Source organism: Ranitomeya imitator, chromosome 3 (assembly GCF_032444005.1).
Source record: "Ranitomeya imitator isolate aRanImi1 chromosome 3, aRanImi1.pri, whole genome shotgun sequence".
Classification (NCBI taxonomy): Eukaryota; Metazoa; Chordata; class Amphibia; order Anura; family Dendrobatidae; genus Ranitomeya; species Ranitomeya imitator.
The window spans coordinates 772,431,686-772,452,020 of NC_091284.1; the positions used below are offsets into that span (position 1 = coordinate 772,431,686).

At 44.3% G+C, this 20,335-nt stretch overlaps 1 protein-coding gene across 1 annotated transcript in view; it reads right to left on the minus strand.

The window, feature by feature from the left end:
* Positions 1-1,368: 1,368 nt before the first annotated feature.
* Positions 1,369-20,335, minus strand: part of FDX1 (ferredoxin 1) — a 42,393-nt gene continuing 23,426 nt past the window's right edge. Inside the window, exons 2-4 of the mRNA XM_069759070.1 lie at positions 14,471-14,595; positions 7,658-7,787; positions 1,369-1,603 (exon numbers count right to left, since the gene is read on the minus strand). Of these exons, the coding sequence (XP_069615171.1) occupies positions 1,489-1,603; positions 7,658-7,787; positions 14,471-14,595 (370 nt within the window). The 3' untranslated portion in view covers positions 1,369-1,488. The remainder of the gene's footprint in view (positions 1,604-7,657; positions 7,788-14,470; positions 14,596-20,335) is intronic.

A 20,335-nucleotide genomic window follows, 5' to 3' on the forward strand; every position in this document is an offset into this window, starting at 1 on the left:
GTACACTAAAAATACTCACTTCCCTAATGATTCTGCATTGTGTGCGAAGTACAAAACATCAAGAAATAAAAAATAAAAAAGGGAATCCATACAAACATCTGGAAAAGGTATTTTATTGAAAATTATTTCATTGGGTTAACAATTCTAAAATAAATCTCCTTTCCTTTTGTATCCGAATTAATCCATGGTCACCAAACATGCTTTGTTGCAGAGAAGCTCCACACATCGTTATTAGTGTCGCTGTCAGCAGGAGCTGGGTACATTTTTACCTTGTGGGCAACGGCTATGACATGAACTTTTCAGTGCATAAGGTTGGGGGACCTGTAAAGATGGCGCTGGCAACGTTTCCTTTCCCGTGTGGGCTCCAGCAGTAGGACATCTTGTGATCAGCTTATATTTTTGAGAAGGAGCTCAAAGAACAAGATGCTGCCTGACAGTCACAGTCTGCTGGAATACATAGAGTCACGTGCAAGAACAAAAGTGCAGTGTAACAAAAAAAAAATAATTATGTGTATCTCAAGATGGGAAAGTGTGAACAAAGATATAACAAAGCCGAGCGATGACCGAGGACTAAGGTTCACAACATGAGACTAAAATAAAGTACTCAACAGCAGCTAGCCTGTTTTTTTTTTTGTTTGTTTTTTTCTTAGATGGTTTCCTGGTAGGAAGAGATTTATCTGTAAGTTCTAACTTCACCCAAAACTTGTACATTATAAAAATGTTAGATTTTACCTTTACTGAAAGAGAAAAAATTACGACATGTTGCCAAGACTTTCCTCTGATTAGCCCAGTCTTTTATTGATGCCCAGTCTCAGCGCAGCAGCTCCTAGTAAGCGTCCATATGCCCCTGATTTTTGGTATATTGTCAATTTTGATTCCTTTCTAGGCCAAAATACCCAGAACACCAACTTTATTTCTCAGATTGTGAAAAGTCCATTACATCACTTTCCCACATTGCTAAAAAAAATTAAATATGGAGCACAGCCATTCTTACACGGTTTTTAGTCAATGCTTCAGGGTGAAGTCTGCAAGTGACAAATGTGGGTTGTGACTGCGGAAATTTTCCCACAACATGTGATCATATTGCAATTTTATAAAATGGACATAAATGAAGACTAGATCAATGATGAGAAGGAGGAGTGGGAACAAGTCTGATAGATGCATAGAGTTTCTGTTCTCGGGACTGGAGGACTGCGCTCATCTATAGACGACTTGTCCATACGTCACTCACGATTTCCTTGCCCCCTGTCTCCAGGTAATAGGGGGCTCCTATAAGTACTAGGAAGGTGGTAGAGGCAACGCTACTCCAAATATCCATAATACACCGACGATACAGGCTGTCAGACAAACGAGGACTGTCTGCTTGACAAAAAAAAAAAAAAAAGTTTTAAAAATACATTTTGCTATTTGGCGTCCTATAGGATAAGACACCTCATTACATAAGATTAGGAACTATAAGAGGTTGAGTTGCTTCATATTTGGCTTATTTTAAGAACTTTTGCCCATGTCCACGGCTTGTCGTACATCGGCCACGGCTTCAGGAACCTTCACAGTCATCCAGTTCATGAACGGCCGGAGGCAGATTTGGCAGCCGAGTCTTGAGCTATAGGGGAACAAAATATGGCAGAAGATTTACACACAAGACGCTAAACTCACTTATGTGCTGACAGCTACCGAGCCACCAAAGCAGCGCTGTTTGTGCTATGACATTACAGAATCCCTGGAGGCTCCACATTAGAAGTCACTGGGGTCAGATGGGCTATGAAGGAAAGCCACAAGGCATATGTCAAAGGCAAACAGGGCAAGTGAGGAAATATCAGACACCTGCTGGAATGTGCGAACGATCAGCAGGGATCATGCACGCTTCATGGCAGGTATTGGTGGTAGTCAAGACCAGGTAGACTGTGATCCTTAACCCCTTCAAGACCCAGCCTATTTTGACCTTAAAGACCTTGCCGTTTTTTGCAATTCTGACCAGTGTCCCTTTATGAGGTAATAACTCAGGAACGCTTCAACGGATCCTAGCGGTTCTGAGATTGTTTTTTCGTGACATATTGGGCTTCATGTTAGTGGTAAATTTAGGTCAATAAATTCTGCATTTATTTGTGATAAACACGGAAATTTGGCGAAAATTTTGAAAATTTCGCAATTTTCACATTTTGAATTTTTATTCTGTTAAACCAGAGAGATATGTGACACAAAATAGTTAATAAATAACATTTCCCACATGTTTACTTTACATCAGCACAATTTTGGAAACAAAATTTTTTTTTGTTAGGAAGTTATAAGGGTTAAAATTCGACCAGCGATTTGTCATTTTTACAACGAAATTTACAAAACCATTTTTTTAGGGACCACCTCACATTTGAAGTCAGTTTGAGGGGTCTATATGGCTGAAAATACCCAAAAGTGACACCATTCTAAAAACTGCACCCCTCAAGGTACTCAAAACCACATTCCAGAAGTTTATTAACCCTTCAGGTGCTTCACAGAAGCAGAAGCAACATGGAAGGAAAAAATGAACATTTAACTTTTTAGTCACAAAAATTATCTTTTAGCAACAATTTTTTTATTTTCCCAATGGTAAAAGGAGAAACTGAACCACGAAAGTTGTTGTCCAATTTGTCCTGAGTACGCTGATACCTCATATGTGGGGGTAAACCACTGTTTTGGCGCACGGCAGGGCTTGGAAGGGAAGGAGCGCCATTTGACTTTTTGAATCAAAAATTGGCTCCACTCTTTAGCGGACACCATGTCACGTTTGGAGAGCCCCCGTGTGCCTAAAAATTGGAGCTCCCCCACAAGTGACCCCATTTTGGAAACTAGACGCCCCAAGGAACTTATCTAGATGCATAGTGAGCACTTTGAACCCCCAGGTGCTTCACAAATTGATCCGTAAAAATGAAAAAGTACTTTTTTTTCGCAAAAAAATTCTTTTAGCCTCAATTTTTTCATTTTCACATGGGCAACAGGATAAAATGGATCCTAAAATGTGTTGGGCAATTTCTCCTGAGTACACCAATACCTCACATGTGGAGGTAAACCACTGTTTGGGCACATGGTAAGGCTCGGAAGGGAAGGAGCGCCATTTGACTTTTTGAATGAAAAATTATTTCCATCGTTAGCGGACACCATGTCGCGTTTGGATAGCTCCTGTGTGCCTAAACATTGGCGCTCCCCCACAAGTGACCCCATTTTGGAAACTAGACCCCCCAAGGAACTAATTTGGATGCCTAGTGAGCACTTTAAACCCTCAGGTGCTTCACAAATTGATCTGTAAAAATGAAAAAGTAATTTTTTTTCACAAAAAAATTCTTTTCGCCTCAATTTTTTCATTTTCACATGGGCAGTAGGATAAAATGGATCATAAAATTTGTTGGGCAATTTCTCCCGAGTACGCCGATACCTCATATGTGGGGGTAAACCACTGTTTGGGCACTCGGCAGGGCTCGGAAGAGAAGGCGCGCCATTTGACTTTTTGAATGGAAAATTAGCTCCAATTGTTAGCGGACACCATGTCGCGTTTGGAGAGCCCCTGTGTGCCTAAACATTGGAGCTCCCCCACAAGTGACCCCATTTTGGAAACTAGACCCCCCAAGGAACTTATCTAGATGCATATTGAGCACTTTAAACCCCCAGGTGCTTCACAGAAGTTTATAACGCAGAGCCATGAAAATAAAAAATAATTTTTCTTTCCTCAAAAATGATTTTTTAGCCTGGAATTTCCTATTTTGCCAAGGATAATAGGAGAAATTGGACCCCAAATATTGTTGTCCAGTTTGTCCTGAGTACGCTGATACCCCATATGTGGGGGTAAACCACTGTTTGGGCGCACGGCAGGGCTCGGAAGGGATGGCACGCCATTTGGCTTTTTAAATGGAAAATTAGCTCCAATCATTAGCGGACACCATGTCACGTTTGGAGAGCCCCTATGTGCCTAAACATTGGAGATCCCCCAGAAATGACACCATTTTAGAAACTAGACCCCCAAAGGAACTAATCTAGATGTGTGGTGAGGACTTTGAACCCCCAAGTGCTTCACAGAAGTTTATAACGCAGAGCCATGAAAATAAAAAAAAAAATTATTTTCTCAAAAATGATCTTTTAGCCTGCAATTTTTTATTTTCCCAAGGGTAACAGGAGAAATTTGACCCCAAAAGTTGTTGTCCAGTTTCTCCTGAGTACGCTGATACCCCATATGTGGGGGTAAATCACTGTTTGGGCACATGCCGGGGCTCGGAAGTGAAGTAGTGACGTTTTGAAATGCAGACTTTGATGGAATGCTCTGTGGGCGTCACGTTGCATTTGCAGAGCCCCTGATGTGGCTTAACAGTAGAAACCCCCCACAAGTGACCCCATTTTGGAAACTAGACCCCCAAAGGAACTTATCTAGATGTGTGGTGAGCACTTTGAACCCCCAAGTGCTTCATAGAAGTTTATAATGCCGAGCCGTGAAAATAATAAATACGTTTTCTTTCCTCAAAATTAATTATTTAGCCCAGAATTTTTTATTTTCCCAAGGGTTACAGGAGAAATTGGACCCCAAAAGTTGTTGTCCAGTTTCTCCTGAGTACGCTGATACCCCATATGTGGGGGTAAACCACTGTTTGGGCACACGTCGGGGCTCAGAAGGGAAGTAGTGACTTTTGAAATGCAGACTTTGATGGAATGGTCTGCGGGTGTCAAGTTGCGTTTGCAGAGCCCCTGGTGTGCCTAAACAGTAGAAACCCCCCACAAGTGACCCCATTTTAGAAACTAGACCCCCCAAGGAACTTATCTAGATATGTGGTGAGCACTTTGAACCCCCAAGTGCTTCACAGACGTTTACAACGCAGAGCCGTGAAAATAAAAAATCATTTTTCTTTCCTCAAAAATTATGTTTTAGCAAGCATTTTTTTAGATTCACAAGGGTAACAGGAGAAATTGGACCCCAGTAATTGTTGCGCAGTTTGTCCTGAGTATGCTGGTACCCCATATGTGGGGGTAAACCACTGTTTGGGCACACGTCAGGGCTCGGAAGTGAGGGAGCACCATTTGACTTTTTGAATACGAGATTGGCTGGAATCAATGGTGGCGCCATGTTGCGTTTGGAGACCCCTGATGTGCCTAAACAGTGGAAACCCCTCAATTCTAACTCCAACACTAACCCCAACACACCCCTAACCCTAATCCCAACTGTAGCCATAACCCTAATCACAACCCTAACCCCAACACACCCCTAACCACAACACTAACCCCAACACACCCCTAACCCTAACCACAACCCTAATTCCAACCCTAACCCTAAGGCTATGTGCCCACGTTGCGGATTCGTGTGAGATATTTCCGCACCATTTTTGAAAAATCTGCGGGTAAAAGGCACTGCGTTTTACCTGCGGATTTTCCGCGGATTTCCAGTGTTTTTTGTGCGGATTTCACCTGCGGATTCCTATTGAGGAACAGGTGTAAAACGCTGCGGAATCCGCACAAAGAATTGACATGCTGCGGAAAATACAACGCAGCGTTTCCGCACGGTATTTTCCGCACCATGGGCACAGCGGATTTGGTTTTCCATATGTTTACATGGTACTGTAAACCTGATGGAACACTGCTGCGAATCCGCAGCCAAATCCGCACCGTGTGCACATGGCCTAATTCTAAAGGTATGTGCACACGCTGCGGAAAACGCTGCGGATCCGCAGCAGTTTCCCATGAGTGTACATTTCAATGTAAACCTATGGGAAACAAAAATCGCTGTGCACATGCTGCGGAAAAACTGCACGGAAACGCAGCGGTTTACATTCCGCAGCATGTCACTTCTTTGTGCGGATTCAGCAGCGGTTTTACAACTGCTCCAATAGAAAATCGCAATTGTAAAACCGCAGTGAAATGCGCAGAAAAAAACGCGGTAAATCCGCCATAAATCCGCAGCGGTTTAGCACTGCGGATTTATCAAATCCGCAGCGGAAAAATCCGCAGAGGACCAGAATACGTGTGCACATTCCTAACCCTAACCCTAGCCCTAACCCTACCCCTACCCCTAACCCTACCCCTAACCCTACCCCTAACCCTAGCCCTACCCCTAACCCTAACCCTACCCCTACCCCTAACCCTACCCCTAACCCTAGCCCTACCCCTAACCCTACCCCTAACCCTACCCCTAACCCTACCCCTACCCCTAACCCTAACCCTATTCTAACATTAGTGGAAAAAAAAAATTTCTTTATTTTTTTTAGTGTCCCTACCTATGGGGGTGACAAAGGGGGGGGGTCATTTATTATTTTTTTTATTTTGATCACTGAGATAGATTATATCTCAGTGATCAAAATGCACTTTGGAACGAATCTGCCGGCCGGCAGATTCGGCGGGCGCACTGCGCATGCGCCCGCCATTTTGGAAGATGGCGGCGCCCGGGAGAAGACGGACGGGACCACGGCTGGATCGGTAAGTATGATAGGGTGGGGGGGGACCACGGGGGGGGGGGGGGATCGGAGCACGGGGGGGGGAATCGGAGCGCGGGAGGGGTGGAACGGAGCGCGGGGGGCGTGGAACGGAGCACGGGGGGGCTGGAACGGAGCACGGGGGGGTGGAACGGAGCACGGGGGGGGGTGGATCGGAGTGCAGGGGGGGTGATTGGAGCACGGGGGGGTGATTGGAGCACGGGGGGAGCGGACACGAGCACGGGGGGGAGCGGAGCACAGGACGGAGGGGAGCCGGAGCAGTGTACCGGCCAGATCGGAGGGCTGGGGGGGCGATCGGTGGGGTGGGGTGGGGGCACACTAGTATTTCCAGCCATGGCCGATGATATTTCAGCATCGGCCATGGCTGGATTGTAATATTTCACCCGTTATAATGGGTGAAATATTACAAATCGCTCTGATTGGCAGTTTCACTTTCAACAGCCAATCAGAGCGATCGTAGCCACGAGGGGGTGAAGCCACCCCCCCTGGGCTAAACTACCACTCCCCCTGTCCCTGCAGATCGGGTGAAATGGGAGTTAACCCTTTCACCCGATCTGCAGGGACGCGATCTTTCCATGACGCCGCATAGGCGTCATGGGTCGGAATGGCACCGACTTTCATGACGCCTACGTGGCGTCATGGGTCGGGAAGGGGTTAAGAAAAAAAAAAAAAACACAACAACGTAGATGAAAAGACAGTCCCTATTCAAGGAGGTCACTCTCCACAAAAAAAAAATGCAAGTTGACCGTGCAACACGGAGGGACATGAAAATCACTGTTGTGTTGATTTGTGATAGCAGACATCTAGGGTGCAAGGGTCACTGTTCCGACCAGCTGCATTGTTGCGCTGCTGACCCAAACCGTGATCATCAGTAGAGAGCGATTACACAGATGCCATCCAGGATAGTAGTGGGCTCTGATATTTCACCAGAGAAGAACCAACAAGCTCTATCAGAAAGAGGCTGCAAGTCTAGTACGCGGTGAGCTACTGCCGAAGGAGACAACCCTTTCACTTTTCTTGTTCCCTCCCATTTTCAGCTTAGTGGTAGGTGCAGGTGGCAAAATTTCTGCAACGGTCTGGGGTCTAAGGCCAATACTTCAGAGATCTATGCAAATCTTGCGGAAGCACACACGTTACCCAGTTTCTGCAAGGAAACTGGCGAGAGAATCTTACAGACTCGATAAAGAAATAAGCAGAAGGCCAAGAAGAGACATTACGTGTCAGTGAGTCCATAGGCCAGATCCAGCATGTCCATCTCCTCATCAGTAACCGGATCCAGCTGTTGAAATATATGATCCTCGAAGATGAGATGACAAGTCGAGCAGGCCAACGTCCCCTCACAAGCACCTGGAGGGAGACATGAAGGCTGCGTTAGTCAATGGAAGTATACCACATTAGGCTCTCTGCAAATGATATTAGCAACATGCAAAAAAAGTATAGTTCTTGGAAAATAATGCAGTATATGCAAGAAACTCTTGTAAGGAAAACAAAAAAAAAAAAAAAAACGCAACAAGTAGTGGAGTCAACTGAAGTCCAAAGGTTACTTAAAACAACAACTACTCTCCTCACCAGACAAGAGCAACCAGAAACGAACGGGATGCTCCAGTTTCTGAATGCAATTATCCCATAACTAGAACAGTTATACCATCACCAAGGTAAACTTTACACTTTCCTAGTGGGCACAGCAGGTCCCCGAGTGCCCCTCTGTCCTCATGGTTTTGGCAGCACCAACTCCACTTTGTAAAATAGTCTCCATTAACTGGACCCTTCAGGAGCGTCAGGGACAACTTCTGCAAGGAACGACGCAGATGAACGCAATTAATGATAGCCATCAACTTTATGCATTTGACATTGGTGCCTTTAGTGGTCAGGTGATTACCTAATGTCATGGGGCAGAACCCACCCATGAGGAACATTATCCACCCCCAAGCTAGTGTACTAAGCTCACAATCAGCAGTCTCATGTACACTGATGCAGATGGCTTTAAAAGAAGAGCTGCTCATTTTTGCAGTAGGGTTGCTTTCAGTATGACACAATTAACCTATACTCTAAAATATATAACAATACCTATTTTATTAATTACATGAATCCATAAAACAACCACGAACATAATACTACAAACAACCGTGCTCTCTACGTAGCCCTAAACAAGGGGCCCTCAATGACCACTGCCTATCAGCGGAGATTGGCACCCTACACACAATTGAGATTGGCACCCCCACTCCACGTCGGCTAGCCCTCGTACTTCTGTTGATGCCCTACACACGTGTCACATTTGGGCCTCCATTTACTCAACAGGAAATAATTGGGTAGAGATGAATCAACAGATGAATCAACAGCCGATATAGCCCGTAATGATGCGGAGCTCAAAAAATTGACAGGGTGAGAGACACAGACATACAAAGTGCAAAAAATAAAGTGCTTGTTGTGAACAAAAAATCCTTGCTATACTGCTCCCTATGATCTCATTACCTGCCTAGCCACGGAAATGGCGCCCCCCACTCCATGTCGGCTATCCCTAGGAGTCCCTATGGGTGACTAACAACCCCCGCGGCTAGGCAGGTATTGAGCTCATAGGGAGCAGTATAGCAAGGATTTTTTGTTCACAACAAGCACTTTATTTTTTGCACTTTGTATGTCTGTGTCTCTCACCCTGTCAATTTTTTGAGCCCAGCATCATTACGGGCTATATCGGCTGTTGATTCATCTCTACCCAATTATTTCCTGTTGAGTAAATGGAGGCCCAAATGTGACACGTGTGTAGGGCATCAACAGGAGTACGAGGGCTAGCCGACGTTGAGTGGGGGTGCCAATCTCAATTGTGTGTAGGGTGCCAATCTCCGCTGATAGGCAGTGGTCATTGAGGGCCCCTTGTTTAGGGCTACGTAGAGAGCACGGTTGTTTGTAGTATTATGTTCGTGGTTGTTTTGTGGATTCATGTAATTAATAAAATAAGTATTGTTATATATTTTAGAGTATAGGTTAATTGTGTCATACTAATTTTCTCAGACCTATAACCAGTATAAGTTTTTGCTTTCCCAAAATTTGCCTAACCCAAAAGACAAGGCTAGCTTTTAGCAATCATTGTTTATTAGATTAGGAGAAGTGTCAAATACTCCTGAAATGTGTTCATATTAATTATCCCTTTCCTTTACCAGAAGGCATCAAAAACATTGTTTTGTAGAAGAGGTCAGTAGCCAAGGACATAAGAGATCTGTATTGGCTTACACCGGACCTAAGCCTAGTTCACAGCTACATCCAGGTTTTATTTTGAAACTCCAAATAAAATAAAATATATACATTTGCGACTTTAGATGGAACAGATCCCCATCAGCCAGAAATTACCATCTCCACAAACGAGGTTTTTTTTTTTGTTGTTTTTTTTAAATCTATAAAAAAAAAAAAAAAAAAAAAAAAAGCTGTAAATGTAGATACATGAACCACTGGAGGGCACAGACAGAAGGGGCCCCTGTGCAAGATTATATGGGCCCTTTGCAACCCAAGAGCTCCTAAAAATGCAAAATTGAACCTGCGTTGGAGGTAGAAATGGGCCCGTTACCTCTTGGGCCCCTTTTGCACTGCACAGGTTGCATCAATAGTATGTCCGCCCCTGATGTTAACCCCTCATATCTCCAATCCGCTACTTTTAAAGAAATAACAAAATGCAAAGTAAAAAAACAAAAACAATCTAAATCAAAGCAATATTTGGTGCGACCGCACTTTGTAAGTGTATCTAGAAAAAATTACGTCGTTTTGAAGTTTTCTTCAAAAACTGTGTGCAGCGAGATTGTACCCAACATCTTGGAGAACTGACCACAGACCTGTGAATGTCACTTGTGCAAATCCTTCTGTCTTAATGCAATCCCAGACTATGATGTTGAGATCAGGGCTCTGTTGGGGCCATACCATCACTTCTTGTATTTTTACAATAACCTTTATTTTTATATAGCGCTAACATACTCCGCAGCGCTTTACAGTTTTGCACACATTATCATCACTGTCCCCGATGGGGCTCACAATCTAAATTCCCTATCAGTATGGTCTTTGGAATGTGGGAGGAAACCGGAGTGCCCGGAAGAAACCCACGCAAACACGGGGAGAACATACAAACTCTTTGCATATGTTGTCCAAGGTGGGATTTGAACCCAGGACTCCAGCGCTGCAAGGCTGCTGTGCTAACCACTGCGCTGCCCTAATGAACACTTCTTTAGACTACCAGACAACCTCCGCTTAATCAGTTTAGGATCCAAATTAAAATAAAAGCAGTGTATACTTTCCTCCTAAAGAGGCCATTCCAGCGATGTATGCGCAGCTATTCCCTGTGTTACATTGTACCTTATGTTTTTAACACTTACAGCAATATTGGCGTTTATGTATTCATTAATCGCAATGTACCAACGCATCGTGTAAGTATGTGTTTGTATATTGGCCACAGCACACCTGTATAGTCAATTAAAGGAGCCTTCCCCCTCCCATCAAAGGATTATCCTCTTAATATATTGCAATCATCATATCATACAGCCCTGTGTACTTACAATTGCTCATTTAGTCTTTCTACCCAACTTATTATTTAGCGCATGCGCATGCAGTTCCAGGGTCAGGATGTGATTGACACAGCATCAGGAGCCATTGGCTCCCGGCTGTGTCAATCATTCTTGTGACCGGATTCTAGCATATCAGAGTCCTGGAAATCTGGAGCTCCGCCCCTGATCATGTGACCCCTCCCCATGTGACAGATCACATGACTGACGTCACACAGGTCCTGTCCACACACGGCGAGGCCGATCTGCAGGAGGAGGTATGTGTGTGTTTCTGTCACTCATATGGCACCACCATAGTCCTCAGCGCTGTACAGACATCACAATCTAATTCCCTATCAGTCTCTGGAATGCGGGAGGAAACACGGGGAGAACAGACAGACTCTGCACATGCTGTCTTCTCCTATTAGTGCAGATGATTTGTTTTGTATGACATGGCCTCAGTGTGGCCCCTCCAGTCTCCTGTTCCTTCCTCTTTATGACATGTCCTCAGTGTGGCCCCTCCAGTCTCCTGTTCCTTCCTCTTTATGACATGTCCTCAGTGTGGCCCCTCCAGTCTCCTGTTCCTTCCTCTTTATGACATGGCCTCAGTGTGGCCCCTCCAGTCTCCTGTTCCTTCCTCTTTATGACATGGCCTCAGTGTGGCCCCTCAAGGCTCCTGTTCCTTCCTCTTTATGACATGGCCTCAGTGTGGCCCCTCCAGTCTCCTGTTCCTTCCTCTTTATGACATGGCCTCAGTGCGGCCCCTCCAGTCTCCTGTTCCTTCCTCTTTATGACATGTCCTCAGTGTGGCCCCTCCAGTCTCCTGTTCCTTCCTCTTTATGACATGGCCTCAGTGTGGCCCCTCAAGGCACCTGTTCCTTCCTCTATGACATGGCCTCAGTGTGGCCCTTCAGGTCTCACTCTGCTGCCAGGACCAGGTCTGTATTGGCCCCATGTCTTCAGTGTCTCCGTCACACCGGTATTCTGATTGTGTAACAACTCACAGGGGTAAATAGGTAAAACACTAGAAACTGCAACTAACCCAGCCGATACCTGTACAGCAGAATTAATTATATTAGTCCGGCCCTCTAAAACCATCCCAATTTCTCATGCGGCCCCATGGCAAAATTAATCGCTCACCCCTGGCTTAGACGGATGCAGCTAGTTTTCTAGTTTTAATCACTTGATGTCATAGACCTAATGGAAAAGAGAAAAGAGTAGAAAGGCAAAATAAGCAACTGAAAGTACACAGTGCTTTATATAATATGATGACTGCAATATACACTCCGACAGAAGTTGTCGCTTACCCATGTTATGTAAATAAAAGCTTATAACCTCATGTTAAATTCATTCATTAGTTGTATAAATTATTCTTTTGAAAGCCGAAACCCTCCGAATGGTAGTTTGGGTTAAGAAAATAAATTGGCATCAATGCAGAAATATTGATCATTTAATGAACACAGAATGGTCAGATTTTGGCAAGACAAAAATTGTGTCGCCCACAGAAAGTAATGGGATATTCAAACAAATAATATTATTAATATTATATAAAATATTTAATATTAAGATACATAATTTGATGGGAGGAACATACATACATACAAACACTAGATGGTAGCCCGATTCTAACGCATCGGGTACACAGGATTTGGCCGGCCGCGACCAATTAGCGAAGTGTGGTTCAACTCCAATTCGCGGCCGGACTGCACCTGTCGCTGATTGTTCGCGGCCCGCGCGCGCAGTGCATAACGCGGCCCGCGCGCGCAGTGCATAACACGGCCCGCGCAGTACATAGCAATCTGGACATCATATCCCTGTTTAAAAAAAAAAAGACTCAAAATAAAAAATAGTTATATACTCACCTTCCGTTGGCCCCCGGATCCAGGAAGCGTTTACCGACGCTCCTTGTGCGCTCCGGTGTCAAGAGTGCATTGCGGTCTCGCTAGATGATGACGTAGCGGTCTCACGAAACGTCATCTCGCGAGACTGCAATGCATAGGCAGCATCAATAGTAAAAAAAAGTTGGTCACACAGGGTTAATAGCAGCGTTAATGGAGGGCATTAAACCATGGCATAACGCGGTCCGTTAGCGCTGCCATTAACCCAGTGTGAGCGCTGACTGGAGGGGAGTATGGATCGGGTACTGACTGCGGGGAGGAAGGAGCGGCCATGTTGCTGCCAAACTGTGCCCGTGTTAACGCTGCTATTAACCCTGTGTGTCCCCAACTTTTTAATATTGATGCTGCCTATGCAGCATCAATAGTAAAAAGATGTAATGTTAAAAATAATAAAAAAAACAAAAACAAAAACTGCTATTCTCACCTTCCGTAGTCCGCCGAGGCGTGCGCGGCTGCCACCAGCTTCCGCTCCTAGAGATGCATTGCGAAATTACCCAGAAGACTTAGCGGTCTCACGAGACTGCCAAGTCATCTGGGTAATTTCGCAATGCATCCTGGGAACGGAAGATGGCGGCGGGTGAGTATATAAATGATATATATATATATATATATATATTTTTTTTTTTTAACAGGGATATGGTGCCCACACTGCTATATACTATGTAGCCAGTGTTAGATACCGCGTGGCTGCTATATGCTATCTGGCCAGTGTTATATACCGCGTGGCAAGTGTTATATACTACGTCGCCTGTGTTATATACTGCATAGCTGCTATATACTGTGTGGGCTGTGTTATATAGTACGTGGGCTGTATTAAGCTCTACAAACTGTTGATCTCTCCGAGTTTGAGCTACACAGCAGTGCCATGAGAAAAGCCAAGGTGTGGTGCAATAAGCTGGCAGTGCACATCACACAGATGGCAATGTATTACTCCTTCATGAAATCACAATGTGCAGGCCGGACCGGGACCTTTGCTCAGTTCCAAAAGGTGTATGCCACAACAAAAATATTCACATACCAGGAAGACGCAATCAATTCAAATATGGAGTAACCGGTTAGGCAGATCAGGGGCGCTCCAGATGCTACATGTCCTCGACTCCAGCCAATTTTTGCATTCAAAAAGTCAAATGGTGCTGCTTCCCTTCCAAGCACCCAAGCATGCTCGGTTAAGACATTTTTTGAGCACGTTCGTTCATCACTAGAAGATTCCTTTAAGAACCATGTTCATTGTACAGAACAAAGTCCTGGGAAGTGATGATATAGCCCTTATCTCAATATAGAGTCTGTGGCATTACACAAAGACCGAAAGATATGTATAAGTGACACCTACTGAAGATCTGTGGTCAGTTCTCCAAGAAAGTAGGAACAACATCCCTGCAGAGTTCCTTAAAAAAAAACAAAAAAAAACTGGCGCTCCTAGAAGTGATGCCGTTTTGAAGGCAAAGGGCAATCACACCAAATATTGATTAGATTAATAATTCTTTTAATTCACTTTGCATTTCATTAAACATACATAACTTTTGAAAGCGTTCTTTCCACACCTGTAAAAATTCCACTGTGTTCCTGAAATAAAACTCACGGCCTTTTGCAGCAGCCATCGCCATCTACTTACCAAAACCATCTATGTCCAAGTTTTTTTCTACAACAAGGTCCAGAAGTGATTCTCCGATCTTTCCCTCTGCCACAATGGCCTCCCCATCCCGATTTACAAACTTTACTGTAACTTTGTCTTCTGAGCTGTGAAGAGAAAAGAGGAAATAAAAAGGTTAATTTACACAGTGAACATCCCATCTACTGGCCAAACCAGAGACCTATAACCAACAAGAACATAGAAGATTTCTGGTAAGGCCATTGGGCCATGTGTACACACCACAGATGGCCTTTAGTCCACGTATATTAAAGGGCTACTGAAGCCATGACCCATCTACTGGTGACTGGAGGTTCTAGAATTTCAGTTATCCAGCAGATACTTGTTCAGATTGGATTACCTCCAATTTTTTTTAAATAAATAGGGGAGGGGGGGAAAAAAAGAAAAAAAAAAAAAAAAAAAAAAAAATTCACAACAAAATGGGTATAAATCCGAGGCAGGTGTTAGATTTCTTCTGATCACATGTATGCTTCAGATTTTGAGTATTGTAATGTGCACATAGGGGAAGCTTTATCTGCACACGGGCTCGGGCTTCTTTTTCCTTCCCTATAGAGACACCGATGCGAGTCATCATGCGACTCTAGGACTCGTCGGCTCAACTAGTCCTAGTCTTGTAATCAGGGAGTCATAAAAAGTGCAGACAGGTAACGCTTTACGGCGGCACTTCCCTCACTACTACAGATATCAATGCCAGGGAGTGCGTGAAAGTTGCCAAACTTGTTGTACAACAGGCTTTGCGCTCCTCAAGTGTTTGATAAGTTGCGAAAAAACATGTAGGATATTCCTGGACGTTTTAATATATCATTATGGTGTTTTTTTTCCCCCCTTCACAGTTTTAAGTCCAGTATATGCGAATTGTATAAATGAAGCAGACTTTCTAGCGCCACCTACTGGAGCTAGTTACTTTACAAGTCATGATGAACAAACTGGCTCAGATAAGGTGTAATCCGCCATGCCCGGTGCTAACCGAGTGTCTTCGGTGTGCTGCAAAACATGCAGGCATTGCCCGTTTATTAGACAATCCCTATATGTGTTGCTGCTGTCTAACATCCATGAGACATGCAGCCACAGGGACTTGAACATATTATTTGAGCATGCTGAAGTCGCTCAGTTAGCACCCAAGCATGCTGGAATAACGCCTTATCCAGTCACGGTCACTCATTACCAGTTACAAGTCAATGTCTGACCCATTGAAGAACAGGTCATCACGATTTTGCAAATTAAAGACATTGTAGTAATAGCGCTGTTACACAGTTTAACTAGATACCTTTAGTGAAGAAATCCGCACTTGGAAGTTTCAAGATAATGAGATTTCAGCGTACAGGGGGGCCGGACTGTTACAGGGTCTTCTGCTCCACCATCGATCCCACCGCCTGCCTCCATCTGAACTGCAGGTCACTGCTTTTTCCCCCCTATCGACCCGCCTCCGGTTTAAGAGATTTCACAAGCATGAAATTTTAAAGACGTGGTTGAGCCGGGATCTCAATATGCTCATGCATCGCCCCAGTGACATTTTACTGAAGACCAACCAGAAAGTCAATCTGCGCCCATGCAGCCTGCGGCAATGATAGCACCAGCGCAAAACTTCAAAAACATCAGAAGCAGGAGGAGCAGAAGACCCAATGCACCTAAACATCATTACCCGACAACTTCAACTGGAAATTAAAGAACCACAAATTTCTTCACAAATTTTCTTTAAACAAACTATATGTTCAAAATAATGTCTTCACCAAAAAGGAAGAAACCTCCATATGCAGTTTGCCGAGGGGCTACAGCTTCTCCTTGTGGAACTTCCAAAACAGTTGTCTGCAGATGGAGGCGTCCCCGATTTGGCTTAGCCATTACACTAGTCAACAGCTGCCATAAAACGACGGTCGATCCACTATAAACCAACAAATGATGCATTATGTTTGTTCATCAAAGTGATTGCTGGAAGGTTTGCACAAGCCATTATTATAGGCCCATCTACTTGGGCTTTAAGTCATGCTGCAGGGCTCGTGAAAGGGTCGGCATAGACTTAGAAGCAGCAACCTTCATAGGTGGAGGCTGTAGGTCTCAGACAACCTTAACATGGTGGCATTTTACCATTTCTAGGTACTCCACAATGCCCAGCTAGAGGCAGTCATGACATGATGGTGGTTGTAGTTTAGCAATAGCTGGAAAGTCACAGGATGGAAACCACTGTACGAGCTAAGGAAAATAGAGAAGACCATACATAACAGTGACTCCAGGGGCCTATGTGGATTCATGTGTACAGAAGCATTGGGGAAACATGGAGTCTCACACGATAGTTCATTCAATGGATCAAACCTCAACCTTCGTCTCTTCTGCATCTCCACGATGTGCATTCCACCGCTGCCTACGTGGGAGACACAGGGCGTTATCTGCAGTCCATAACCTTAATGTACGGGATCGGGTGACCTTTCGATAACCAACACTGATAAGTTAGGCAATGGCATATGCAGAGACATCGCTCACTTGACCAAAAAAAAAAAAAATCATCATCACAGGATTGAATGATTAACCCCTTAGTGACAACCAATACGTCTTTACGACCTCACTGGTGAAAAGGCAGCAGCTGTCAACTGCACCCTATAGCTCAGGGGTGTCAAACTGCATTCCTCAAGGGCCGCAAACAGGTCATGTTTTCAGGATTTCCTTAGCATTGAACAAGGTGCTGAAATAATTCTGTGCAGGTGATTAAATTATCACCTGTGCAATACAAGGAAATCCTGAAAACATGACCTGTTTGCGGCCCTTGAGGAATGCAGTTTGACAACCCTGCTATAGCTGACACCCTGCTGTATGAGCCTTTTTTAATAAACTACTTAACAGCAGTTTTTAATTTGTTGAGGGGTGCCGTTTTTAACCCCTTTACCCCCAAGGGTGGTTTGCATGTTAATGACCAGGCCAATTTTTACATTTCTGACCACTGTCTCTTTATGAGGTTATAACTCAGAAACGCTTCAACGGATCTTAGCGATTCTGAGATTGTTTTCTTGTAACATATTGTACTTCATGATAGTGCTAAAATTTCTTCGATATAACTTGCGTTTATTTGTGAAAAAAAAATGGAAATTTGGCGAAAATTTTGAAAATTTTCACAATTTTCCAACTTTGAATTTTTATTCTGTTAAACCAGAGAGTTACGTGACACAATATAGTTAATAAATAACATTTCCCACATGTCTACTTTACATCAGCACAATTTTGGAAACAAACTTTTTTTTTTTTTCCAAGGAAGTTATAAGGGTTAAAATTTTACCAGCAATTTCTCATTTTTACAACAAAATTTACAAAACCATTTTTTTATTTTTAGGGACCACCTCACATTTGAAGTCATTTTGAGGGGTCTATATGGCAGAAAATACCCAAAAGCGACACCATTCTAAAAACTGCACCCCTCAAGGTGCTCAAAACCACATTCAAGAAGTTTATTAACCCTTCAGGTGATTCACAGCAGCAGAAGCAACATGGAAGGAAAAAAATTAACATTTTACTTTTTAGTCACAAAAATGATCTTTCAAGCAATAATCTTTTTAATTTCCCAAGGGTAAAAAGAGAAAATGGACCTCAAAAGTTGTTGTCCAATTTATCCTGAGTACGCCGATACCCCACATGTGAGGGGGAACCACTGTTTGGGCGCATGGCAGGGCTCAGAAGGAAAGGAGCGCCGTTTGACTTTTTCAAGCTAAATTTGGCTGGAATTGAGATCCGACGCCATGTCGCGTTTGGCGAGCCCCTGATGTGCCTAAACAGTGGAAACCCCCCACAAGTGACCCCATTTTGGAAACTAGACCCCCTAAAGAACTTATCTAGGTGTGTGGTGAGAATTTTGAACCCCCACGTGCTTCACTAAAGTTTGTAATCTCCAGGCGTGAAAATAAAAAATCCTATTTTTTCCCCCACAAAAATTATCTTTTAGTCCCCAATTTTTAATTTTCCCAAGGGTACCAGGAGAAATTGGACCCCAAAAGTTGTTGTCCAATTTGTCCTGAGTACGCTGATACCCCATATGTGGGGAGGAACTACTGTTTGGGCACACGTTGGGGCTCGAAAGGGAAGTAGTGACGTTTTGGAATGCAGACTTTGATGGAATGTTCTGCGGTCGTCATGTTCCGTTTGCAGAGCCCCTGATGTGCCTAAACAGTAAAAAAAAAAAAAGAAGTGACATCATTTTGGAACCTAGACCCCCCCCCCCCCCAGGGAACTTATCTAGATGTGCCCCCTTTTTGGAACTAATGTACGCTTTCTTGTAAAGTAAATTAGTAGTGCATGGAGGTGTGGTACAATCTGAAGCAATCCTTCATACACAGGCCAGGTGTGTCGGGGCAGGTGTCGCATTGATAAATGGTGTCCTTGCGTATTCCCCTTTTGTAACACACTCGGCACCTTTTTTGCGGCTTACCTTTTCTATCAGTTGGCGGGACCACCCCCGGAAAATGCTGGCCTGGTACGATAAGAGCACCTTCAGTTCCGGAAGTACTGGGGCCCTCTCCTTCCGGAGTGCCAAATATCAGGGCCTTAACCACTACCTCCTGGAACTGAAGGTACGACGTATCGGTGTGGCGTGCACATCGTAACAGCAGGAAAGCGTTGAGCATTGCCATTTGTACGATGTGCACGGACAGCTTTTTGTACCACACCTTGGCCTTTCTTAAAGCACTGTACGGTTGGAGGAGTTGATCAGAGAGATCAACCCCCCCCCATGCTTTTGTTGTAGCCCAGTACACAGTCCGGTTTGCAGACCTGTGTAGAGGTACCCTGTACAGTGCTGAGGGCGCTGCCATCACCGTGTATGGTGGTCAAGAGAAGGACATCCCTCTTGTCCTTGTACTTGACCACCAGCAGGTGGTCGCTACATTGGGCCTTGCTCTCACCTTTTCTGAGCATCTGCCCAAGTAGCGTCTTTGGGAGGCCTCTCTGATTTTTGTGGACAGTACCACAGGCTGCGGTACCTCGCGCAGAGAGGGATTTGTAGAGTGGGATGCTGGTATAAAAATTATCAGTATAGAGGTGATAACCTTTATCCAGCAGTGGGTGCACCAAATCCCACACGATCTTCCTACTCACTCCCAGGACAGGAGGACACTCAGGTGGTTCAATCCTGCTGTCCTTCCCTTCATACACTCTAAGGCCGGCTTCACACTTGCGAGTTTTACGGACGTAAGAGCGCAGAAACTACGTCCGTAAAACTCGCAAAAAATACGGCACAATTATTCTCTATGCCCCTGCTCCTATCTGCCGTATTTTACTGATCAGTATTATACGGCTTTCTACGGCCGTACAAAATCGCAGCATGCTGCGTTTGTCACCGTACTGCGCAAGAAATACGCCAATGAAAGTCTATGGAAGCGTGAAAAATACGGATTACACACGGACAAGCAGTGTGACTTGCGAGAAATACGCAGCGCTGTTAGAGAGAAAAGCCGGTAATTCAGTGCGGTGTACAGTAAAATCACACTGACCGCTTACAGTCCAATAGGTAGAATAAATGTGTACACATAAATAGATATATATGTCAGTGAGACACATATGTATATATATTAATATTTATTCCAGCGCTATACAGCTTGAAAGCCGGTAATTCAATTACCGGCTTTTTCTTTCTCCTTCCTAAAACCCGACATGATATGAGACATGGTTACATACAGTAAACCATGTCTTCTCTCCATTTTTTTTTGCAGATTCCACACTACTAAAGCTCCCAGGCTTTCTAGGTAAGTTCCCACGATCTATGAACATCCAGCAGAGGGCGCCTCACCGCAAATGAAGCTAAATATAGATCATTGATCTATATTTAGCCTCATTCCCCGGGATTTTGCAGCA